Here is a 27,307-nt window from a genome sequence, read left to right on the forward strand (position 1 = left end):
ATTTACTGACAATTATCCACATAAAACCAAACGCTGATTAGCTACACATTGCAATGATTTATGCAAAACGTAAATCAAAACCAAAATACAGATTTTTATGAAAAATAAAACCACAATGTGTTGGCCTAATTACAATAATTTATTTTTTTTACGTTGTTTTATGATATACTATATTACACTCATATCAAAATGGACTGTATTATTAATCAACTTTTGACTAAACCTTGGCTTAATTTACATTTCAAATCACTCAATTAAGAGATTACAAATTAACATAAATCATGAACTTCATCCTCCTTTAAAAATAATGGACAATTTTCAATTCATGAATTGAATAGTATTTAATCTCATGTTGACACCAACATGCCAATGACATGTTTGTACTGTTTAGAACAACACATCATATATATTTGTTTGAAGTATGTAACCACATCAGTCATTGGAGAGTAAAATAGTTAGATATTGATATCAACAAATGGAAATCCCCCCCCCAATAAAAAAAACATGTAGCATGTAGCTCAGTTGGTAGAGCATGGCGCTTGCAACGCCAGGGTTGTGGGTTCGTTTCCCACGGGGGGCCAGTATAAAAATGTATGCACTCACTAACTGTAAGTCGCTCTGGATAAGAGCGTCTGCTAAATAACTAAAATGTAAATGTAAATAAATACATTTATAAACATGTAATTTTGGGATACTATCCATTTTGGAAGACATGAGAAACACATGATTACTGTTTAGTTTAAATGCTTTATATTGGCCTCTGATTTTATATTTCTCTCAGAAAAAAATCCCTGAAAGAAAAGGCAGGAAGTTATTTCTCCAAAGGAAGTGCGGGTGCCCAAGTACGTAATTACATTTTGAGCAGCGTTTCCGACTGTAGTAACAGTTCAATAGGAAGGAAACATTGCAGCTGTAGAGATAGACTGCAGAGGCATGTTGTGTTTCCATAAGCAGGTGCTTTTATCAGATTGGATGGGCGATTAAGGTGGTTTTATTGACACTTTTGGCAGTAGAGAATAAACTGCCACTTTGGGCCAAGTCAACTATTCAGAGAGGGACAAAACATTAGGTACTTTGAAACCAGAACTAAGTTTAATATCATCAGTAGAGTATATTTGCTGTGGTGCTTATTTTTCAACAGATCTGAGTGCTTGTATCTGAGTGCTAAATGGCATATTATTATTATTATTATTATTATTATTATTATTATTACTTGTATCAACAGTACCACACAGAACAAACCTCATCTACAGTGAACCAAAACCTGGAAAATAAACAAGTTCTGACATTGCCATGGTTTGTTCAATGACACAGAACAAGAGAACAAGTTGTTCCCCTTGCCCTCTGCATTTTGCCTGTGCAGGGCCGGCATGTCAGTGTGTTTTGCTGAAACAAAAGGTTGTCACTTGTGGCATCCATCATGCTGTCAGCATGAGGCCCCTTTCACCACCTCACTTTCTATGTCATCAGATAAAGCGTCAGAACAGCCAGAATAAGCATGCAGTCCAAGGGAAGGGAAGGGAATTATAAGGGTGGCCTGACACCTCGTTGTGTGTATTGGGCGAGGGGAGGTTGTTATTCACTGGGCTACAGCCCAACTCAGTGGTCTGGCTAAAGGGGCTCAGAATGGCTGCTGCTAATGATCTTTCTGGGATTCCGGTTGGCCCCTGACTTAGAGTACTATCAGAAAGAGAGAGAGAGCAGTGGATAGACAGAGAGTGGTGGAGAGACAGAGAGAGATGGAGAAACAGAGAGAGAGATCGAAAGACAGAGAGAGAAGTGGAGAGACAGAGAGAGAGATGGAAAGACAGAGAGAGAGTTGGAAAGACAGAGAGAGAGATGGAAAGACAGAGAGAGATAGAAAGACAGAGAGAGATGGAAAGACAGAGAGATATGGAGAAACAGACAGAGAGATGAAGAGACAGAGAGAGATGGAGAAACAGACAGAGGTGGAGAGACAGAGAGAGATGGAGAAACAGACAGAGGTGGAGAGACAGAGAGAGATGGAGAAACAGACAGAGAGGTGGAGAGACAGAGAGATATGGAGAAACAGACAGAGAGGTGGAGAGAGAGTGAAGTGGCGAGACAGAGTGAGATGTGGATATGGGAGAGTAGTTGGCTACACTGCAAGTGCTGCACTGGGGAAGTAAAACAATGTCCATTTCCCATGGCTTTGCATGCGGGGAGGCCATCATATTTAGTGGAAATGCATTTTTACCCTCCCATTCCCATCCAATTTTTTTAAATTTATTTTTAATTTCACCTTTATTTAACCTGGTAAACCAGTTGAGAACAAGTTCTCATTTACAACTGCAACCAGGCCAAGATAAAGCAAAGCAGTGTGATAAAAACAACAACACAGAGTTACATATGGGGTAAACAAAACATAAAGTCAAAAATACAACAGAAAATATATATACAAGTGTGTGCGAATGTAGTAAGTTATGGAGGTAAGGCAATAAATAAATAGGCCATAGTGCAACAATAGTTACAATTTCGTAATTAACACTGGAATGATAGATGTGCAAAAGTTGATGTGCAAATAGAGATACTGGGGTGCATATTAGCAAAATAAATAACAATATGGGGATGAGGTAGTTGGGTGGGCTAATTTCAGAATGGCTGTGTACAAGTGCAGTGATCGGTAAGCTGCTCTGACAACTGACGCTTAAAGTTAGTGAGGGAGATAAGAGTCTCCAGCTTCAGAGATTTTTGCAGTTCGTTCCAGTCATTGGCAGCAGAGAACTAGAAGGAATGACGGCCAAAGGAGGTGTTGGCTTTAGGGATGACCAGTGAGATATACCTGCTGGAGCGCAGACTACGGGTGGGTGTTGCTATGGTGACCAGTGAGCTAAGATAAGTCTGCTAAATGGCATATTATATTATTATTATTATTATAAGACAGGGATTTGCCTAGCAGTGATTTATAGATGACCTGGAGCCAGTGGGTTTGGCGACGAATATGTAGTGAGGGCCAGCCAACAAGAGCGTACATGTCACAATGGTGGGTAGTATATGGGGCTTTGGTGACAAAACGGATGGCACTGTGATAGACTACATCCAATTTGCTGAGTAGAGTGTTGGAGGCTATTTTGTAAATTACATAGCCAAAGTCAAGGATCAGTAGGATAGTCAGTTTTACGAGGGCATGTTTGGCAGCATGAGTAAAGGAATAGGAAGCCGATTCCTATTAACGAAATAGGAAGCCGATTCTAGATCTAACTTTTGATTGGAGATGCTTAATGTGAGTCTGGAAGGAGAGTTTACAGTCTAACCAGACACCTAGGTATTTGTAGTTGTCCACATACTCTAGGTCAGACGGTGGAAGCAGCTCGGTTGAAGAGCATGCATTTTGTTTTACTAGTGTATAAGAGCAGTTGGAGGCTACGGAAGGAGTGTTGTATGGCGTTGAAGCTCGTTTGGAGGTTTGTTAACACAGTGTCCAATGAAGGGCCAGATGTGGCATGCAAAGCAAGTTAGTTAATTTAAACCAAATTAAAATCTTCATGATTGGATTTGCCTTTAATTTAGCATCTTAGATGCTATGAGAAAATACATCTGCATGATCTGCTTCATCTGTTACCACCATACCCCCAAAGGCCAGTGATTGGTTTATCATTGAAGAGATAAATGAAGGAGAGAAATTGAGAATCGGCTCCTCCTCTGACCATCAGGTTTTCTCTTCCAGAAGAAGCACATCTCTTAAATTCATCCCAGCTGCTTTGTATTCCACCCATGCACAGCGTAGCACTGACCCTTTCGCGTCAGACCTACTCTCCTCACTTCGTTGACTGATGGGGTGTGAAGGAAACTGTGGGAAAGACTTGCCTGCCAAGTGGCTTTGGAGGCAAGTTGAAAATGGTAGCCTTAGTCACTCATACGTGTAATTTTGCACTTGTTCAACTTGAACTTTGTATTGAACAGAGGTTAAATGCAACACTATTATTTAATTGAGATGACCTTACCAGGCTCGTACAGTTGTGGAGCATTTGTGCATCCAAGCCTAGTTATTGATTTAATGTTCTCCTCTTTAATGTACATTATAGGCTTTTGGCCCACTGATGTAGAGGGAGAGTTGGAAAGTTCCTGCCAAGGCCTGGTAATTCAGCATGGCCTTCTTTTCTCTCTGAGCTGGGATTCTCTGGCAGAGGGGCAGTATCAGTCACTTGCCACTGGCACCTCCGTTATGTTTGACCTGTTGCCTTAGACAGATCTCTACATGTGTCTAACCCCCCTAAATTAAATGCATTGCCTATCAACATAACAAAGAGCCTGTCACAAAGAACCAGAGAGAGAAAGCAATTGAAAAGAAACTGTCCAACCCCCTGGTTTATAGTACATATTACAGGAAAGGACAAAAGTGAATTTACATTTAGATTGAAATAGGATACAAATTATGCATGTCATGTACCTGAATTCACATTTTGACAAACCGATGAAACAGCCACATTCTCTCATAAGATATTTTTTTTTCTCTAATTGTTATCAGCATGTTTTGTACACTGTTGAAAGTATGTGGCAGCTATCGAACATAAACAGAAGTCATTCTTGGTTTGGACTGACACGTCTACCACATACAGTGATGTTGAATGGGATGTAATTATGTCAATAGCCCACTGGCTCACCTCCCGGGCAGTCCAGCACGTACTTGTGTTAGACCAACACTAAAAATAGTGTCAAAGTGTGCTGAATCTTTATGTGAGCTCTTAAATCTCCCCGAAAGCCCATTAGATTGCGTTCACTATGTCTCAAAGGGAACAGTTTAGAGAGAGCATTTTTAAAGTAGAAGTTCATGTTCTACTGCAGAAGCTTTTCAGTCAAAAGACCCAGTTATAGAACACAGAGCTTTGTTTAAACTGTGATATCGCTGGTTGGGCTATCCCACCTGTTTGGTAAAAAGTGAATAGGAGATAGGCTCTAACAAACCCCAGACCTCTGATGGACCCCATGTTGACGAGGCCTTCTCTATGTGTGCAGCAACTCAGTGAGTCTCTCTGCAGGCCTGTTCTTTCTCCATGTGGCTGACTGGGACCATTGACATTGTTTCTGCTGACTCCAGTCCTGCTGCCTTCCCATGGACTGCCAGGCTGGGTCGGGGCCGGGGCTGCCCACCATCTGGGTCTCATTCCGCTTCCTTTATAGCCCATGTGACAGGGAAAATAATTTATTGAAAGATGATGTCATAGATGTTCTTGTAGAGGAACTCTTCGGCCCGAAGCAGCCATTATCTACTGCCAGGGTTTAGGTCCAGTCCATCTGGATTTGGTGACATGTTTGTAGGTTTTGATTTGTCAAGTTATTAATCCCTATTTTGAATAATTTTATATTATTGTTATTTCTGTTATAATATAATAATAATAATAATAATAATAATAATATGCCATTTAGCAGACGCTTTTATCCAAAGCGACTTACAGTCATGCGTGCATACATTTTTGTGTATGGGTGGTCCCGGGGATCGAAACCACTACCTTGGCGTTACAAGCGCCGTGCTCTACCAGCTGAGCTACAGAGGACCACGATGTTATGTTATGTTAATAACCTTTATTTTGTCAGTTTTAACAAATATTTTGTTGGTTAAAGAATGTAGCATATTAAGTGAAAGTATATTGGAGCAAACAACCACTGAAATGCTTTCTCTTTATTGAGTTACTTGTTTTTTATGGATAGTTACTTGTTTTCATAGAATACTGTATTTATTAGTGAACACAGCTAGTAAAGAAAGGTCTCATGGGCTGAAAGAATGCACCATTCAATTATGGGTACCAAGCAAAAGGAAATGTCCCATGCAGACCTAAAAATACATCTCTGTAAAATAAATGTTTTTTGAATGAAAGAGAAAAATAACCAACAAAAGAAAACACAAAAATGAAAACAAATACATGCGGCAGGAGAGCTTTTTGAATAGTTAATTGGAAGCAGGTGGGTTGCAGCCAGGTCAGTATTGGGAGTCTCTCACAGACAGATGAAAACTCAGACACCTTTAAACACCCCACTGGGAGTAGAAGGTCAGTTAGACTGCTCTTAGATTGAGCAGGACTAAAAACATATCATTAGGTCATCTGAAACTGTGGGTATAGAGCACAGTGCCTGGAGGGAAATATGTACATTGTTTGGCCTCTAGGATTTTTCAAGGAAAAATTATGGTCTGCGCATTTGTAGAGACAATTACTGCATATAAAAAAAGAATATAACATTTGCAGTCTAAAGAAAATACAATAATCTGCAGTCAATATCAGGAGTTCTAAAAGTCCACACGATGGACCTCTATGCTAACAAGGCAATGAATAGCAGTACATTTGGGCTGTTACTCATTCCAAAACATCCCCAAACTAGTTCTGTTCCATAACTGAAGTGGAAACTACAGTGTATCTCCATATGGTGGGCCTGCAGGACAGTCCTTTTGGCACATCAGCCTGTGTGGCTGTAGTGAGCTGGGAGGTTTCACTGTATACAAGGAGACTAAAAAACAAAGACGTGTATTTTTGGGATCTCAAAATCCAAGCTCTGGTGGAATCCAGTGTCCTCTGGGCAAATGCTTCATGTTTTGGGGGATTTTGTTTTGTTGAGCTCATAATTCAAGACAGACATGAACGTAGAGCCAAAAAGGCTTTACTCTGGCTTTTAAGACAATAGAGAAAATATTCTATAGCTATGTTGTGGACGGCGGTTTGGAGAGGTGGCCCTCAACATTTGGAAGGAAATGTTAGCTTTGGTTTAAGATTCATTTTCTCTTGACTCTGACGTCAGATGACCATGAGGGGTCATTTCACACTGCTTCAGTGTGTCAGAGGACATACAGGTCCAGTCTCTGTGAATCTGGGTGTGCACTCTCATCTCTTCAGGAACTGAAACAGTTAATGTATTGTCTAGTGTTACTAATACGTGATAACTGCTGACAAGTGTTGCATTACACATATCACAGGTCACATTATGAATGCTTGAGGTGCTGTATCACCAGCCAAGAGGAAATTGTAGAGACTGTATAAGTCAGAGATCTCACAGTGAAAACGGAGACAGGTGGGTCTGGCAACTAAATGGAACAGCCGCACACGTGGCTAATCTGTGACCTCATTATCTCTATGGGGTAACCATGCTGAGGTACAGTGGTGGGGGGTGGGGGTGGGTTAAATAAATACAGGCTTAAATATATAAGGGTTCTTAATGGGCACCAGAGGAGGGGGAGCACAGGTAGAGCTGGGAGTCTGTCTACTATGTATCCATCCTGTGTTGGAATATAAACTGTCCACCAGAAGAAAATCTGCACTCTTCTAATTCCAAAGTAGAGAACAGGGGATGTGGAGGATTGAGAGGGATTCAATAGTGTGTTTCACTGGTTGCTAGATGTGATTATCTTCTAGTGTCTGAAGAGAAGCCAAGGAAGAGATTGCCACTTCTGTCAAAACAAGCAAATATGCAATATTTATATCTGTTGATAACCGTGTGTGATGGAATGAATGTGTAATAGTTTGTTTATCTGTGTGTGTTGTTTGAGTGTATCTGTTGACATAGGCATGGGAAGCTGATGTGTGTTTGTGTGTTTAACCTACGTGGGTTTAACCTCCGCCACCCTCTGCCCGCCTGGGCTGCCACGGCGGCGACAGGACCACCTAGCGTGAGTGTGAGCGCATGGAGCCCCTACGCGGCGCTGGAGCTGGGGAGTCTGGGAATGATTAATGGCCCAGTGAAATGACACGCTCCGCGCTCCACTGCTCAGCTACAGACCCCCCACCAGCTCCCCCACCGTGCTGCCACCCAACACAGCCAGTACTGGGATGTTACCACCCCTTGCCCACACACACACACACACACGCACGCACACGCACACACACACACACACACACACACACACACACACACACACACACACACACACACACACACACACACACACACACACACACACACACACACACGCACACACATACTTCCCTGTGCAATGGCATGGCTGGTTATTGCAATTACCCTATTACCTCAGCATTGTGAAATTCCCAGTAGAAGCCGAGCTAACAGCCCTTGGCTGATGCCATCCTCCCTGCTGTTATGTGGATACAGGGCCTTTTTAACTCAAAGACAAAGACAACAAATGACAACTGGCTCTATTATGGCTGAATGAAGGCTTGATACTCATTAGAATCTGAGACAGTCAGCAGGGGGCTTTTCATTTTCTGGACATCTTTTTCACCATGCAGTTTGGGTCAGAGCTAAGGAGTTTTCCAACAACTGCTGCTATTACACCAACAAATTGGACCAAAAAGTAAACATTTTTGACTGGTTGAAGGCTTTGACTGATCCATACTGTTGCATGATAGTGCTACCACAGTATCAACACTCAATTAATTTCAGCTGGAAAACATGTCTTCAGATACAGCGAAGCTCGTGTAGCGTCTAATTGTTAAACTTCTCTCTGCTCAGTTCACATGTGCAGACTTCAGCGATGCTTCTCGTCCTCCTAATTAAAAACCACTTATCTCCAGAACGTTGTAAAACAAACAAACAGCAGACCCAATCACCACCGTGATAAAGAAATGGAGTTGTTCCCACTTTTATTTATTTGTCCAAATAAGTTCTGCTTGGGCTTCTCAAAGGATCTTCGGTACTTTTAAATTGATTTCAGTCACCCCCCGACACCACGTCTTTCTCCCATACCCCAGTGACCAATTCCTTTCTCCGAATAAGGAACCACTTAGTGGATTTGGGGGGAAATCCAGGAGGATAAATAACAGTAGGATAGAATCAGTAGAGCTCGAGGAGGATGGCTACCAGACCCCCATCCTTCCCCACAGAACTGTAAATATCCCAGGGTTCCATCTGCTGTAAGAAGTTAAAACCTGGGGATTCATCAATCGTACTCCTCCTCTTCCTGCTGCTGCTGTGCTGTGTGGAGCAGATCTCTGTTCTGTTGGCTCCTGGAGCATGGAACCCTGCACAGGCAGAGGATTACACAGTCTTTCATAAGTCTTACAGTCCTGGAGAAGATGGACGAAAACCAGGGTGGCTGTCATATACTCTGGGCAAGGAACCAGCACTTGCCTGGGGTCATGGTCGCTCCACACACCCCAAACCCTCAGGCGTGACTTCCTCCCACTCCTGCTGGTCCAAACCCACAGGCAGAGATAACATCCTCCCTGTCATGCTGATGTCTTGGGTGATGAACACTGACTGTACACGTGTGCGTGTTTGTGTGTGCATATAATGTGTGTGCATGGGGTTGGTGAGGCGATGGGGATCATTGGCCCGCCCTCTTTTCACAACCCTTTTCTTTATGCCAGATGGTTTATTTTCCAAGATACTGGGCTTCATTTCTTCAGGATAGTGAGTTTGAGATGTGATATCTGGTTTCCTCACAGACGGGTGGGAAATGGAATGAGCTAAGAGGCCCAATAACAAACACAGACCAAAGCCCAAGTTAGATTACGCTGTGATGTAACAATGGCAGGGTCTGGGCTCCGTAATGAGATGTTTTGAACTTCAAGAGTGACATTTCCTCAACACGTATCAAACCCAAAATGGTGGACTTGGCCCATTCCATCAACAGATGGAGATGATTCAAAGGAGACAAGACCATTTCAATGACCTTAAAGGTCACAGCAACTTCCAGGCCACAACCTCAGTGTCCACGTTCAAATCACAATGGAAACAGTAGCCAGTAGCTTCAGAAGGGTTTCACTCCGTATCTCAGGGAATTGCATAAATTACAGTAAACCCTTAAAGTTAACAGGTCGTATACACACTGCATCATAGTTTAAATTACCCCCACAAAGATCATTAACTAACCCTGGTAGGCCTTTAAGCCTATTTTACTGTTTCGTTCTAGTTTGTCTTTGTCCCCAATCACTCACAACTGACAGAAAAATCAACATAACAAGCCAGTAGCACATAGTGTTACAATGAAACACATATTGGAACTGTCAGAGCTGAATAAGTCATTGTGAAAAGCCAGACAGTTCTGTGATATCTTATCTGGAGACAAGTTGATAATTCTGACCTAACTGAAAGTGACAGAAATGGCAGACATCAACGTGATGTAAGTCTATGTGAAATGTATTAAATTGTATTTGACAGTGATTGGAACCAGATGGTTCAAATGCACAGGTTAGATTGGTGTATTTTCTATCTGGCTCAGGACGTAGTTACTGTAGGTTGATTGGGTTCCCTAAGACAACAAACCGTTGGCGTGCAAAAGGAGGAACCTTGCCTTTTCCTCTCCAGCCCAATTCCATCTCCTGAAAGCCACCTAGCAACCAGAACAAACTTTGGGACTTTGGTGAAATTAGTATGAAAAAACACAACTCACAATGACTTCTCAGTGTTTCCACGAAAACAATAATTAACAATTATTCCATAACATTTTCCTTCATCTCGCTAGAATGGACCTACTCAGTCCCTTTTCCCAAGGCAAGCTGGAACCCCTAGGGCTCAAACATTTCCTCATTTATCTCACATTATGAGCTTTCCACCTGTTTTGATTAATATAGAAAGCTTAAGCCACTAAAAGGAAAGCCTCAAACAACCCTGGGATAAGGACCTTTAATGATCCTCTGATTATTGAGAAAGAAAATGGCTGGCCTGACACATTCAAAAAAATATAACATATTTGAGAGAGATTTTGACATCGGGGGTTTGCGTGGTTATATATGAGCACATGGAGAAAAGGGGAGAAAAGCACAATAAACACGCCAGGGTTACGATGGATCGTCATTTATGATTTACAGCTCAGCGGATTCCTGCTCGCTCGCTCGCTCTCCGCCACGGGGGAGACAGTGTGGAGGGCGCGCGTGGCGGAACGCAAAAAAATCCTCCCCGCGCTGTGGGGAGGATTGGACTGGAGCCCACCGCACCGCAGCCCCCAAAGTTCCAGAGTGCCCAGGGCAGGACATGTTCACTGCAAGCTTTCTATTTTATCTCCTCTGGTCTGGAGACTGAATGAATGAGAGACTCCCCTCTGACCACACGCTTCACCACAACAGAGCCTGTTTACATTCTGATCACTGACACCTCCAGCCTCAGGACATGGAATAATAATAATAATAATAATAATAAGAAGAAGAAGAAGAAGAAGAAGAAGAAGAAGAAGAAGAGAAGAAGAAGAAGAAGAAGAAGAAGAAGAAGAAGAAGAAGAAGAAGAAGAAGAAGAAGAAGAAGAAGAAGAAGAAGAAGAAGAAGAAGAAGAAGAAGAAGAAGAAGAAAGGGACCTATAAGCCAGGATATGACAGAGGCTGTGTAGAGATGTTGTGTTCATGGATGTGCAGAACGAATTAATCTCCTGATCTTCATTGGCAGTCGTGGACCTTCTTTGCCTCTCTCCACTAATCAGACCATAGTGCACTGTCTGAGATACTTGTGGTTAATGAAGAAATCAGCTAGTAAAACCAATGGGCCTCACAAGCTCTGAACTCCTGATGAATGGTGGTGATAAAGATCAGGTCCTTCACCCCAACCTTAACCACCATGGACACCCTGGCCCCCCACTATGTCATGCCCACCTCACCACCAACTGAAGTTATTTTCACGGCCAGTAAATTACCCTGAAGAAGGCCCCCACTGTAGAGCTGCTGCATTCCAATAAAACAGCGTGGAGGCTTGTGAACGTCCACCAAGGCCAGTAAATCCTGTGGAGAGGAATGGAAGGCAATGCAGGAGGACGACATCTGCACCAGGAGAGGGTCGCTCCCTGGACCATGACCGCATGGTTCTCAGAAGGAAGGTCTCAGAGATGAGATGATGAGTGGATGAGCTATAATGCTGCACATCTGTTGAACTGCCTGTCTTACACCTGAGGGAAAGGGGATGCAATGCTACTAGAGATAAGCACTCCTGAAAATTAGGACCTCTTGGTTATGATGGATTTGTTATTGGGAAAAAATCATATTCACTTTGAAAACCTTAGTGTGGAGGGTTTCCACTTTCCAGTCTTAAAATATGTCTTCATTTATTTGGGGGTAATGATATGCACATTCAAGCATTTTGTATGGAGTATAGGAATTCAGGAAATCAATGGGACTGTAACACAGTCTTTTTGTTGCTAGATTGTGACATTTGGATGTTTGTTTATGTCATTATGGAAAGTATTTTGACATATTTGTTTTCCTTCAAACTATATAAATTGTCTGCTCAAATGGTTAAGAAGCCAACTGTGGTTTTGTGTGTCGTCAGCACTACACTAATCATTTCATGATCTTGACTCAGTAACAGTAAATGAAGTCAATTGTGTGACTGACTTGTGACCTCTGTTCACTAATATCTATATAGTTTCTGCTGCATTAGGGCTGGTGTAGTATATGTTGCTATACACATTTATAGTAAATCAAGAAGAACTTGAGCCATACCTCTCATCAACTGACCATTGTGAAAGTTCAGGAAGAGTGTAAACTTTGCTTATTGAGCTTAGTGAGCAAAGGATTTTATATCACTTCTCTCATAAACTCAAAGAAATAAACCTGAGGAAGGAAAGGAACAGCCTCCCTGTCAGTTGGTTTCTTTACTTACACACTGGATGTATTACAGTACAGTTATGAAAATAAACACCTGCACAGACAAAATATAGACAAATAAATCAGAAATTAATACGTTGTTCATAAGATGATTACAACACCCATGTTACAGCGCTGAGGTATATTTCATGCTGGCATGTTTCCTCACCGGTGCTGTACAGTACATACGCTAAAGCGGAAATGTTCCCCAGATGACCCGTCAAACCGACACCCCCTCATATACACTTGTTTATTTTCTCCCACCGCCCGGCAGCTCATGACACTACAGGACGCTCTGCCACTAGCACGTCAGCCTGATACTTTAATTGGAAATGTTATAGTCCAATGTTTTCCCGCATTGACCGCCCAGGCAGCAGCAGAGTTCACATAAGTTACAATTACCCTTAACGTGGCCGCTAACAGCTAATGCACACGCTAAGTCTCAGCGACCTTTATCATTCAGAAGTAGCTCCCCGGAGGTGATGATGACTCCTGACTGTGGGGACCTGGAGTATTTAAATAGAGCGTGACTCATTCAGACCAGAGGCCATGAGAACAGGCCTGTCGATTGGGAGAGTAGCAGTTTGATTGGGCTCTGTTTGATAGCGAGTTCATTTCCACTGAGGTATTCTCCTGCCTGCTCTCGTCCTGTTCCCAGCCCAGTGCAGGCAGGATAAATGGACTGAGATATGCTGCTCATTATATATTATTATTCACAAGACATGGTGTATTATCATTGGCACCACAACTAGTTGTTGAGGGGAGGGAGCAGAGCTCTCTGGCTATTACTGATTGCACAATTATACAATTTTGCTGTTCCAAAGTGTCAGGTCTTTTTTCTTGTAGTTAAGGGTTGTGATACAGAGCAGTCTCTGTGGGTTCATGTGTAGGTGATGTGTGGTTCCACTTGAGCTATTCTAAAAGGAAAAGGCAGCATACCATACAGTAGCTATGCCTTTTTAACTGATAACACAAGCAAAGGAATACCTGGGAAAGACACATACATTGTCATTGAGATCAACAAGCACATTGTAATGGTTTTTGAGAGGCTTCCAATGAACTCTCATACAACATGATCCAACCTCAACTTCTCCATGGTTATGACATCTTGTGTGCAGCAGACTGGCATCATTTAGGCCAATTAACAACTGGTTTTGACAGTGGCACCAGTCACCACCCATCACACATGATACATTAGCATTCACTAATGTTACATTACATTAGCTAATGTTACGCTCAGAACAGCAGAATCACGGTTTGGTTTTGCCTTCGTTCTTAGAGCATGGCTTGGCCTGACTTTGGGTGGCTGTTTTTGTTGAGACGCCATGTGCCCGTTCGCCAGGCAACCGCTCTGTTTTACGAGGAGTTACTCACACAAAAGCAGGGGAGGCCTGATTGCTCAGCTAATTGATCTCCGCCAGAGATCACAGAGCTGCGCTTGTAAAAAGAGAGCGCTCCCCATGACATCACTGCGTAGCGAGGCGGAGGGGAGATGCCTTCCCAGACTGCCTCTGTGTGAGAGAGAGCCCAAAGGGAGAGAGGGGTATGGTGTCTCACTGAAACGGGGAACAGGGAGAGAACACACACAAACACACACATTGCTATTAAACCGGCGTTAGTAGTGGGAAATGGGATTCCATTAGGGAGGCTTTGTTGTTGCTAAACATGGCCACAGGGGTTGGTTGTATAAAGGAGATCCTATTAGTCCTCAGGCACACAGTGCTGCTCAACATACTTCACTTCTGACACTTTGCTGCCAGGCCAAAGGGCCTTTATAAGGGAGTTTTCTGTAACATAGAAATTGGGGCCACTTGAGCTAGGATACATAGGACAAGTGTTTTTCAGACTTTCAGTCATTTAGAGTGCAAGTTATCATTATGGTACACTATCATAGTCCAGATCTGTCATGGTGTTATAAAACATTGTTGTTGTACTATACCTCAAAGTATAGGCAGTCTGATTGAAGTTTGATTGGAGCTTTTCATGACCATGTAGTGGCTACTGAAGTTTACGTTTAGCTTCAGTAGAAGGTCTTTAAAATTATTCTTGTTGTATTCTCTTGGCAAGAGTGATAGCTTAAAGCTGAAAGGTTATCCTTGGGAGTTTTCCCTATAAGCTTACACTCTGACTTGGTATAAGGCAAGCAGTTACTGATAAAATCAGCATTTACCTTTCTGAAGACTAAAATGGGCTAAGCGTATTGACCCACGCCTTGGGTGAAATGGAAAAGGATCAGAATCAAACACTGTTTCATAACACAGAAATCCATTTCATTAGCCTGGCTTATCTCTTCCATCTGTTGTCTTATCTCAGGGCACAAAGTGCACTCTTGTGTGGTTTGGCAGGTCTTCAAAGGTTAAAGGTGAGCTGAGTGATTGATCATCATGTCTCACTCAGTGCTGTTATGGTAACAGAGCACAAGCCATAGCAGGGATTAGAAATATTGACACTAATTGGATATCCTAACACATCAGTTTGATAACATCTCTGTAGTAAAATCAGGCCTCCTGTGCTCATCTGCTTCCATCATCCACCCACATGTACATATTACCTCAATTACCTCGACTAGCCGGTGCCCCCACACATTGACTCTGTACTGGTACCCCCTGTATATAGCCTCCCTACTGTTATTTTATTTTACTGCTGCTCTTTAATTATTTGCTATTTTCATTTTTTACTTATCTATTTATTACTTAACATTTTTTTTCTTTTTCTTTTTTTCTTAAAACTGCATTGTTGGTTAAGGGCTTGTAAGTAAGCATTTCACTGTAAGGTCTACACCTGTTGTATTCGGCGCATGTGGCAAATACAATTTGATTTGATTGATTTGAGTTCTTCCATGTTCTTCATGGATGAGCAATATTTCCATCAATGCCTGTGTGCATTCCTTCTAAAAGAGAGAGTGCTACTGAATGCCAAGTGTCAGTGGTATGGTATGAGAGGCCAGTAAGGGGGACAATGCAGATGTTAGACCTTCCAGCGTAGAGAGGTCAGAATTTCCATTGAGTTCCCATAGCTGAGGAAGGAACTGAGACAGGTGCTGCTTCCACTGCAGATGAACCCCAGCCCCAGGGTCATTCATCACTGCGTCCTGTTGAAACCTCCTCCCCCACCGCCTCCAATGTGTGTCTCATTAAAAACAAATCATACATGCTAAAAGTCCTCGTGTTCAAACAGTTGTTTGTCTCAACCTGTCAGCTCTGCTCAGACTGATCAAAGTCTTTATATGCTCTTTATCTGCACTCTCACTTGTTTATTTATTTGTTTGCATTACGCCAAGGTGACGGGTTGAATCAGTCCTCCAAATAAGAGAAGTTTCTTCTATTTTTATACAGTTTCTGTCTTTTCACCACAGCTAAAGTCATCAAAAGCATTCCGGAAACTCGTAAAATGATTCATCATCTGGATAGCTCATTCCAAAAGGCCTTTGTTGTTTTTTCTCCCTCATCAAAATAGCAGCTGCTCCAGCAATGTGCAATCGAAATATTTATTGTAGGAAAATGTTGAGTGTGTCTGGGGCATGAAGCTAAGAGCTTAAGGGTGACTGATCTAACGGGAGTGCCCCACAGAAGACGTTCAGGGGCATTTGCACCATTAAAGTCATGCAGTACATGTATCAACAGACCAAATGCACAGTTGGATCTTAATTCTGTGACAAATCCCTTGGCCCATAGAAATGTAGTCATATTACAAGTAATGTTTCAAGGCATGTCTGCTGATTTTTGCATGTTTTTGGCCCCAAAATGTATAATATATGTGTTTCTTTATTAAACCAGATATTTATGACAATGATGTATTAGAACTTCATATGAGTAATGTAGGAGTGATTTTCAGTCTGTTGTAATGGCAACATATAGTATCATCCACTTAAAACTATTGCTATAATTCTTAATGAGCCAAATATTGACTTCCATGTCCCTCTCATTGAAGCCTATATAATCCCATAGGCTCTCATCCTTAATAAAACATAACGATTGATTCATTATGCTTTCATAAGTCAGGCATGTGTAACAGATGTATATTGTACTCTCCTTGCGTTGTGTTTTCTCCTAATAAATCACATCAGCCAGTGGTCCCAGTTGAGCATCATTTATTTATGTTGTTAAATGGGAAACAGCACGTTAGTTGTGCAGAGCTTAACAATATGGATGGCTGTCGATGGCAAAATCCCTTGCATCACATTTTCATACTGGGCGAACAAAATACAAAAATACAATACAAAATATAACATGTGTAAATACCTGCTGTTAAATGGGAAACAGCATGTTAGTTGTGCAGAGCTTAACGATATGGATGGCTGTTGATGGCAAAATCTGTAGCATAAAGGCAACTGTGTTAGCAGTGGGCTTATGTGACCATTACGTCGGTGTATGCTAGCTAACACACTTATCTACAGCAATCATATGCCAAAGCACATCCCAGAAAGCCCCTCAATCCCTAACAGGTACCATATACCCACACATGTATAAATCAGTAACGTACAGCAACCTTGTACACATTGTAAAATATAAAACAGTATTCAGAACATGACCTACCCCTTGCATCACATTTTCATACTGGGAAGACCTGACGTTCGCGATCTCCCCCTAGCTGCAAGCGGGGCCAATCACAACACGCCTTATTATCATCAGAGTTGAACCAACCAATAAGAATGCTTGAACATTAAATACACATTTCTTTAGAGGCAAGTGGAAACATAACCAACCCTGTTACACATGCTGTTAGTCACTTGTCATTTTTCTTGATTTAGTTCAATAGTTACTTGACTTAACTATTACTTCATATATTACAGTTCCATTGCAATTTTGATATTTATGGGGGAAGGAGTGGTAACACTTTGATTTCATCAGTGCTTTATGAATGTTAATGAATACTTGTGACTCATTTTCTGAAGCTTCACCCACACACCACGCAGGTGTTATGCAAGTATTATGCAAGCATCATGTAGGCTTTGTAACAAGCACTTTGAATTAAATGTCACAAGTAGATTTTTCTCTAATTTCAACTAAAACCGTTTATTAGTGTAACTTCGCATGATGCCAGGATTTGTTTTACCAGCACATTGAAACAAAAGCTGTTTAACAAACTGCATAGCTCATAAAATGTCCTATAAACATGTAAAATGTATACATCTATTCTAATTGGGAAATCACTTCAATCGCTGTGTCTGTAGTATCTCACAGTTAGACCTAATGCACAGCCACCGCAACGGGAGGTTTACAGTAAGCAATGTGGTAGAGGAGGAAAACAAACCCAGCGCTCAGAAATATCAACCTATAAAACCAAGTGTTGTCATGAAAATACGGCATTGGATACCTCGGAGAGAATGTGAGGGAAAAAAGTATTTGATCCCCTGCTGATTTTGTACGTTTGCCCACTGACAAAGACATGATCAGTCTATAATTTTAATGGTAGGTTTATTTGAACAGTGAGAGACAGAATAACAACAACAAAAATCCAGAAAAACGCATGTCAAAAATGTTATGAATTGATTTTCATTTTAATGAGGGAAATAAGTATTTGACCCCTCTGCAAAACATGACTTAGTACTTGGTGGCAAAACCCTTGTTGGCAATCACAGAGGTCAGACGTTTCTTGTAGTTGGCCACCAGGTTTGCACACATCTCAGGAGGGATTTTGTCCCACTCCTCTTTGCAGATCTTCTCCAAGTCATTAAGGTTTCGAGGCTGACGTTTGGCAACTCAAACCTTCAGCTCCCTCCACAGTTTTTCTATGGGATTAAGGTCTGGAGACTGGCTAGGCCACTCCAGGACCTTAATGTGCTTCTTCTTGAGCCACTCCTTTGTTGCCTTGGCCGTGTGTTTTGGGTCATTGTCATGCTGGAATACCCATCCACGACCCATTTTCAATGCCCTGGCTGAGGGAAGGAGGTTCTCACCCAGGATTTGACGATACATGGCTCCGTCCATCGTCCCTTTGATGCGGTGAAGTTGTCCTGTCCCCTTAGCAGAAAAACACCCCCAAAGCATAATGTTTCCACCTCCATGTTTGACGGTGGGGATGGTGTTCTTGGGGTCATAGGCAGCATTCCTCCTCCTCCAAACACGGCGAGTTGAGTTGATGCCAAAGAGCTCAATTTTGGTCTCATCTGACCACAACACTTTCACCCAGTTCTCCTCTGAATCATTCAGATGTTCATTGGCAAACTTCAGACGGGCCTGTATATGTGCTTTCTTTAGCAGGGGGACCTTGCGGGCGCTGCAGGATTTCAGTCCTTCACGGCGTAGTGTGTTACCAATTGTTTTCTTGGTGACTATGGTCCCAGCTGCCTTGAGATAATTGACAAGATCCTCCCGTGTAGTTCTGGGCTGATTCCTCACCGTTCTCATGATCATTGCAACTCCACGAGGTGAGATCTTGCATGGAGCCCCAGGCAGAGGGAGATTGACAGTTATTTGGGTCTTGTAGCCCATTCCAGCCTTGTGTAGGTCAACAATCTTGTCCCTGACATCTTTGGAGAGCTCTTTGGTCTTGGCCATGGTGGAGAGTTTGGAATCTGATTGATTGATTGCTTCTGTGGACAGGTGTCTTTTATACAGGTAACAAGCTGAGATTAGGAGCACTCCCTTTAAGAGTGTGCTCCTAATCTCAGCTCGTTACCTGTATAAAAGACACCTGGGAGCCAGAAATCTTTCTGATTGAGAGGGGGTCAAATACTTATTTCCCTCATTAAAATGCAAATCAATTTATAACATTTTTGACATGCGTTTTTCTGGATTTCTTTTGTTGTTATTCTGTCTCTCACTGTTCAAATAAACCTACCATTAAAATTATAGACTGATCATTTCTTTGTCAGTGGGCAAACGTACAAAATCAGCAGGGGATCAAATACTTTTTTCCCTCACTGTATATGAATCTGCTCACGGCACTGATATTGTGTTTTCCTCAGATCGCTGCAGGGTGAGGATGAGAGGCTTGTTTGGCTTGGCACACGTCATCCTCTCATAATATGGGCCACTATCATTATGGGCCTTCACTGACTGAGGGACTCATTAATAATAATATGCCATTTAGCAGACGCTTTTATCCAAAGCGACTTACAGTCATGCGTGCATACATTGTTGTGTATGGGTGATCCCGGGGATCGAACCCACTACCCTGGCGTTACAAGCGCCATGCTCTACCAACTGAGCTACAGAGGACCTGAATTGAGCCTGGGTAAACAATAATTTCATTGGAATTCCTTTCCTCTTCATCCTTGAACAAGCGCAGCATTCCTCTCAATACAAATCACACAACTCCTCTGTATGCAGTCTAGGAACATAGGCAGCCATACACACAGGGTGTTTGGTTAACATCAGACACCTGGTGACAGGTAAGTTATGTTTGTCTGTGGCAGGGAGTCCCTGCAACAATCCAGGACCTGGTATCAATACAGGGCATGTATGGCCTTTATATTCTCTCACAGAACACAGAATATGAATCCACCTACAGCAAGCTGTGGGATGATTAATCATGTTAGCGTCTCACACCTACCATGTCCTTCACTATACAGTATTACAACACTTGAACATAAATAGATTTAAATGGTGTACCTCTAAGTAGGTTCTACAGTACTTCAAATAACAACAACAATTATTGATGTGAAATGACAGAAATCACATTTCCTCCCATAATTGGACTAAATTTACACTCTTATTGAACACATATTGAAAACTAGGTAGCATTTGTTTGTTTCTTCACTTGTTGTTTTGTTGTCAGGCGCCCACAGTGTGTGTTATAGATGCTGTGAGGGACATTTTGGGCTAGCTGGTCTAAATATAGTTTATTAGTACTTGAGGCCTTGGCACTGATGGACAATTAGCGGAGTGATTGGAGAGCAGGCCAGGGAAGTGTGTATGAGATAGCACAGCACTCATTAGGAGAGGCTGGGGACAGCCAAGGAGATAACGCTTATTAATCACATGATGCAGACACTCTCTCACACACACATAGACACCACAACGACGCCACACACAGTGGGTCACACACAGGCTGAAGCATTATTGGATACACACAGACTGTGATACACACCGCACAAAGACTTGCTGCTTGTCAAAGTAATAGGGAGATTCGGCCTATATTGCATGCAGAATGCATGTGCCCAGATACTTACCTGGGTATTTCTTATCTCTCAACTTTCTATCTGACTCACTGTGAAGATTAAAGTTACAGTACCAGCATACAGGTAACTGCCAAAATAAAGGAAACACTTGAGTAAATGAGGGATACAAAGTATATTGAAAGCAGGTGCTTCCACACAGGTGTGTGTCCTTAGTTTATTAAGCAATTAACATCCCATCATGCTTTGGGTCATGTATATAAATGCCCACTTACCCATTATTTTGGTTACCATGGCTAGAAGAAGAAATCTCAGTGACTTTAAAAGAGGGGTCTCAAAGATGCGTGTGTGTCTCAGTCATCAGATCTCAACCCAATTGAACACTAATGGGAGATTCTGGAGCGGCGCCATTTTCCACCACCATCAACAAAACACCAAATGATGGAATTTCTTGTGGAAGAACAGTGTCACATCCCTCCAATAGAGTTCCAGACACTCCAGAATATATATCTGTTCTGGCGGCTCGTGGTGGCTCAATGCCCTTAAGACACTTTATGTTGGTGTTTCCTTTATTTTGGCAGTTATCTGTAGGATGTTTTTCTCTGGTTAGAAAACTAAAAGCATTCCATTCCATTTCCCATTCATAAAAAATCCCATTACATTTGTAGTAACACTTCCACCCAAAGTGGAGATAACATCTGGGATAAGAAGGCGGTAAAGAGCAAGGGGGAGAGAGAGGGAAGGGAGGGGGATAGAGGAGGAGGGAGGGAGCACGCTTCAAAGCTCCGGGGGTCTGGTGTGCTCTGAGTGTGTTGATCGGCCCTGGGGTTTGAGGTGTGATAAGCCCATGACAGCTGCCAAACACCTCGGTTTGTGTGTGTGACTGTGTGTGTGACTGTGTGTGATAAAGCCTCAATTTAGAGGAAGCCGCTCTGAATACCACCCACCTGCCAACTCTGGTCCCCAATGGCAGGTGTGAGTTGGTTGATACGTGATTGGGAGTGCTGATGAACGTGTAGCATATGTGCCCTTATCGCTCAGATCTTGTGGCTATAACCTTAAGGCAGGGTGCACTGATGGAGAGATTATCCACAAATAAGAAACCATGGGGGCTTCTCCTCTTCCAGCCCTATCACAGCAGTACGTGCCTGGATGACACTAAAACAGAAAAGCTCAAATGCAAGCCCAGAAATTGAAGCTCTTTCACAGTGCTTTGGAAGATAATATCACTAGAGCAGAGGTGGAAAGTCCACCCTGGCTCTAACACACAGAGAGAACTGATGAACGGAGGAATAAATCACCCTATTTAATTGGGAAGGTATTCCTCATGATGTTATGACAATAAAACAACTAAGAGAGTTAGTAAAGGCTGCGAGATCTGTGGGAAAGGAAATCTCTCTCCTGACGTCACTATGGGTCAGAGGTCAAATCCATAGGCAGGTGGAGGGGAAAGGAGAGCGTGGAGTCAGACCACACCATTTAACTCTTAGAAACTGGATCGCTCACAGCCTGGCCAGGCCATCTGTTTTAAAAACCCATTGTCTCCAAATGACATGTCTGACCAGAGGACTTTGACCCTCTGATGTCATTAAAGTAACAGTAACTTTCTCAGGGTCCCCATACACTACACTTCACTAGCTGTTATTTGGTTCCCCTCCACTAGCTTTTTGGAAATTGGAAAGTAACATGGTCAACACCCTACCATGATATACTGTACATGTGAATTCGTTTTTCAGTTCCAGCTTATGAAGCACTAGACTAGCTGAACTGCAAGGTTGCATGGTGGGAGTTATTTTGTGTTGAGTGTTGAGGTTCAGGTTCAGGAGGCCAAAGCCTTCGTTAAGTGTACTCAACACCTGTGTAAAAAGCATGCGAACCCACTGACCTCTGTGTTATTCTCCCCCTCACCTCTCTTTCTCTCCCCCTCTCTCCATCTTTCTGCAGCCTGCCACTGTAACCTGCACGCCCGGCGCTGTCGTTTCAACATGGAGCTGTACAAGCTATCTGGGCGGAGGAGTGGCGGAGTCTGTCTCAACTGCCGCCACAACACGGCCGGACGCCACTGCCACTACTGCAAGGAGGGCTTCTTCCGGGACATGTCCAAGGCCATCTCCCACAGGAGGGCCTGCAAAGGTATCTGGGCTGGGCGTCTGCTGGGTGGGCTGCTCAAAATGGCTGTGTGACACAAAAACCTCACACTAGCTGATATTCTGCTCCAGTTTTGGATTATTATTACTTTTACCCCTTTTTCGTGATATCCAATTGGTAGTTACAGTCTTGTCCCATCGCTGCAACTCCCCTATGTACTCAGGAGAGGCGAAGGTCGAGAGCCATGCGTCCTCCAAAACACAACCCTGCCAAACCGCACTGCTTCTTGACACACTGCTCGCTTAACCCGGAAACCAGCCGCACCAATGTTTCAGAGGAAACACCGTCCAGCAGGTGACCGAAGTCAGCTTGCAGGCGCCCGAAGTCAGCTTGCAGGCACCCAGCCCGCCACAAGGAGTCGCTAGAGCGCGATGGGACACGGAAATTGTGCACCTCCTCATTGGTCTCCCGGTCACGGCCGGCTGTGACACAGTGACGCCTCAAGCACTGCGATGCAATGCATTAGACCGCAGCGCCACACGGGAGGCCCCAGTTATGGACTTTCTTGACGCATGTTGTTGGAAAACAAGTTGAATTGTTCTGCCATGATATCTAGAAATTCAACACATTATCAGCAGGAAACAAGTCTTCCAACAACCTTTGATAACCTTTATGCGTAGAACTTTCCACTACTTCACTACTATTTATTATTATGTGAGACAGGGGAAAGAGAGTTGTAAAAGAAAAGCTCCCACCTGTGCCAGTGTGAGTGTTGCTGACCTGTGTGACTCTGGTACAGTGGGGGAAAAAAGTATTTAGTCAGCCACCAATTGTGCAAGTTCTCCCACTTAAAAAGATGAGAGAGGCCTGTAATTTTCATCATAGGTACACGTCAACTATGACAGACAAATTGAGAATTTTTTTCTCCAGAAAATCACATAGTAGGATTTTTAATGAATTTATTTGCAAATTATGGTGGATAATAAGTATTTAGTCACCTACAAACAAGCAAGATTTCTGGCTCTCACAGACCTGTAACTTCTTCTTTAAGAGGCTCCTCTGTCCTCCACTCGTTACCTGTATTAATGGCACCTGTTTGAACTTGTTATCAGTATAAAAGACACCTGTCCACAACCTCAAACAGTCACACTCCAAACTCCACTATGGCCAAGACCAAAGAGCTGTCAAAGGACACCAGAAACAAAATTGTAGACCTGCACCAGGCTGGGAAGACTGAATCTGCAATAGGTAAGCAGCTTGGTTTGAAGAAATCAACTGTGGGAGCAATTATTAGGAAATGGAAGACATACAAGACCACTGATAATCTCCCTCGATCTGGGGCTCCATGCAAGATCTCACCCCATGGGGTCAAAATGATCACAAGAACGGTGAGCAAAAATCCCAGAACCACACGGGGGGACCTAGTGAATGACCTGCAGAGAGCTGGGACCAAAGTAACAAAGCCTACCATCAGTAACACACTACGCCGCCAGGGACTCAAATCCTGCAGTGCCAGACGTGTCACCCTGCTTAAGCCAGTACATGTCCAGGCCCGTCTGAAGTTTGCTAGAGTGCATTTGGATGATCCAGAAGAGGATTGGGAGAATGTCATATGGTCAGATGAAACCAAAATATAACTTTTTGGTAAAAACTCAACTCGTTGTGTTTGGAGGACAAAGAATGCTGAGTTGCATCCAAAGAACACCATACCTACTGTGAAGCATGGGGGTGGAAACATCATGCTTTGGGGCTGTTTTTCTGCAAAGGGACCAGGACGACTGATCCGTGTAATGGAAAGAATGAATGGGGCCATGTATCGTGAGATTTTGAGTGAAAACCTCCTTCCATCAGCAAGGGCATTGAAGATGAAACGTGGCTGGGTCTTTCAGCATGACAATGATCCCAAACACACCGCCCGGGCAACGAAGGAGTGGCTTCGTAAGAAGCATTTCAAGGTCCTGGAGTGGCCTAGCCAGTCTCCAGATCTCAACCCCATAGAAAATCTTTGGAGGGAGTTGAAAGTCCGTGTTGCCCAGCGACAGCCCCAAAACATCACTGCTCAAGAGGAGATCTGCATGGAGGAATGGGCCAAAATACCAGCAACAGTGTGTGAAAACCTTGTGAAGACTTACAGAAAATGTTTGACCTGTGTCATTGCCAACAAAGGGTATATAACAAAGTATTGAGAAACTTTTGTTATTGACCAAATACTTATTTTCCACCATAATTTGCAAATAAATTCATAAAAAATCCTACAATGTGATTTTCTGGAGAAAAAAATTCTCAATTTGTCTGTCATAGTTGACGTGTACCTATGATGAAAATTACAGGCCTCTCTCATCTTTTTAAGTGGGAGAACTTGCACAATTGGTGGCTGACTAAATACTTTTTTCCCCCACTGTATTTGGAGTCTATTGGGAATTCCATGACAACACAAGCAAAACAAACTGAAGTGATATGTGAGTTGATCCGCTGTACAGTTGAGTGGAATCAGATCTTGCTATCATCCCCCACCCCCATACACACACACTCACAGGTGTGAGCACATAAGTCAGGTTTGAGTCCATGCTGTCCAGGATTAGTGTGTGGAGGAGAGAAAAGCTTCACTCCCTTTGTCTCCCTGCACCGTGGGGAGAGGAGACAGGCTCTGAGGCACTGAGCAAACAAGCACCTGTCACTCACACACACACACATGCGTCCACACACACATGCGCACACACATGTGCACGCACGCACACACACACACACATTAAATCACATGCAATCACACAAACACCAGCACAACCAGATGCTGAGGCAGGTTTGAGTGAGTGGATTAATAAAAAGCATATTCATTTTGCACATTTACCTCAAATGCATTAACTTCTACCGTTGTTCCTTGTCCAAGTCATAAGTTATCTCTCTCAAATAGAGGTTACATGTTACAGTAATAACAGCATTTCTGTGGACAGAGCCTATGAAACAATGTAGTTGGAGTACCTTTACCACTAAAGCAGGGGAGGATCCCAACACTCGGTCCCTAGTGACCACATTTTATTTGCTTAACTTGGAGAACTATAATGAGTCGCCCTGAATATCTGTGAATTGTAACGGGGGAGGGGAAACCTCAGAGGATTTCCCTGGAAAAAGAGATGAGTGGCTAACAATAGAAGTGAGGTCTGCCATGGAATTCAGGAGTACAGGAGTTGATTCAAACAGTCTCTTTGAACAAGCCAGCATCAGATCCACCAACATTACACTTTACCCTGAACTGGATGACTTCTAGTCTTTCCAAATATTTATCATACAGCAATATCCTACAATCTTAGAAAAAAGGGTTATTCGGCTGTCTCCATAGGATAACCCTTTTTTGTTCGAGGTAGAACTCTCTATGGAAAGGGTTCTACCTGGAACCAAAAAGGGTTCTTCAAAGGGTTCTCCTATGAGGACAGCCGAATAATCATTTTATGTTTTAGATAGCACCATTTTTTCTAAGCGTGTAATATCCTCCTTGTATGAAAGACAGAATATTGTTTCAAGTCGTTTGTTTCCAGTCCCATTACAACATCCCAATGTGCTGTATTACACTGGGACCCAGCTTGCGCTTCAGTGACAAGTGAGTGACTCTGTGCAGACCCACATATTGTGGTCTCCGTGGCTGCATTCCTATTGGCTCAGAGCGGGGTCTCGGAGTACCTATCCTCCAGTGCCCTTTAGCCTGGTACACCACTGGCCAATTAGTCACAGGAACTGCAACATATTACATTTCTTACTGCAGACCACAATAGACCTCCACTCTTAACTCATTCTGACTATTCCAAGTCTAACGGAGTGAAAGTATCAACACAGTCCACCATCATTTATAAAACACAGCCACTTACCCAGTCTGTTTTGGGGTTGTTTCACAGTGGTGGCTGTCAAAGTTCACACCTAATTGGAGTTCAGGGCAAACATAGTTCATGTTGTGCTGTTGTTCTGAACACATTTGATGGATCTTTTGCACTTGAAAGTGGCTAATGGTTGGGAGCATCATTGTTTCACTGCACGCTGCCAGCCCAAACATTTTTACAGCCTATATTTGGGATGCAGTTAGGGGCAGGCAGAGGATGAAGCTATGGGCAAGTTAGTGTTACAGAGGTTCTCTCCTTCCCTAATGAGCTTACCACATACAGCAACCTGTCTTAGGCTTTCTAGTGGGCAGTATCAGTAATGTGACGGCTTCCAGCTCTGCCCCACCATTTACTCTGGTCCATACTCTGGGATCAAACCCAAACAGCCTGATTGCTGTGCTCTCCTCAGATGACAAACTCAGCGCTTTGTGACATAAGTTAGGGCCCAAGGTATTTATTGTTCAACTCAGCCAACCATCTCGCTCTGCTGTTTTTGGACAGGAAACACAATGCTGTGCCAACACAGCCAGGAGGAAGTCTGCTTTCATTCTCCAACCTGAACCCCCAAAATTTAGGATCACCACTCTCAGAAAGGTGGAGGTTACGAAATAGACCCCTCCGCCATATAGGCCGAAACACCAGCGTCTCCAGTGGCAGTGTGGAATGCCTCATGTTTTATTTCCCAGATTAACGACTTCATCCCTCATCAAGCGCAGTGTAAACACGGCTCTCGGAGTGCAGCGCGGCCCCCGGCGGCCCCCAGCTCTAACGGTTTGTTTTATTCCCCGTCCTCTCGTCCGCTCCGCCGTATAAGC

At 43.1% G+C, this 27,307-nt stretch overlaps 1 protein-coding gene across 3 annotated transcripts in view; it reads left to right on the forward strand.

Moving 5' to 3' along the window:
* The window catches only part of LOC121568976 (netrin-1), a 50,838-nt gene that overhangs the window by 2,280 nt on the left and 21,251 nt on the right, over positions 1-27,307 (forward strand). For all 3 annotated transcript variants that reach the window (XM_041879522.2, XM_041879523.2, XM_041879524.2), the window contains exon 3: positions 22,480-22,668. In XM_041879522.2, the coding sequence (XP_041735456.1) occupies positions 22,480-22,668 (189 nt within the window). The remainder of the gene's footprint in view (positions 1-22,479; positions 22,669-27,307) is intronic.

The sequence above is a fragment of the Coregonus clupeaformis genome, chromosome 7 (assembly GCF_020615455.1).
Source record: "Coregonus clupeaformis isolate EN_2021a chromosome 7, ASM2061545v1, whole genome shotgun sequence".
Lineage (NCBI taxonomy): Eukaryota > Metazoa > Chordata > Actinopteri > Salmoniformes > Salmonidae > Coregonus > Coregonus clupeaformis.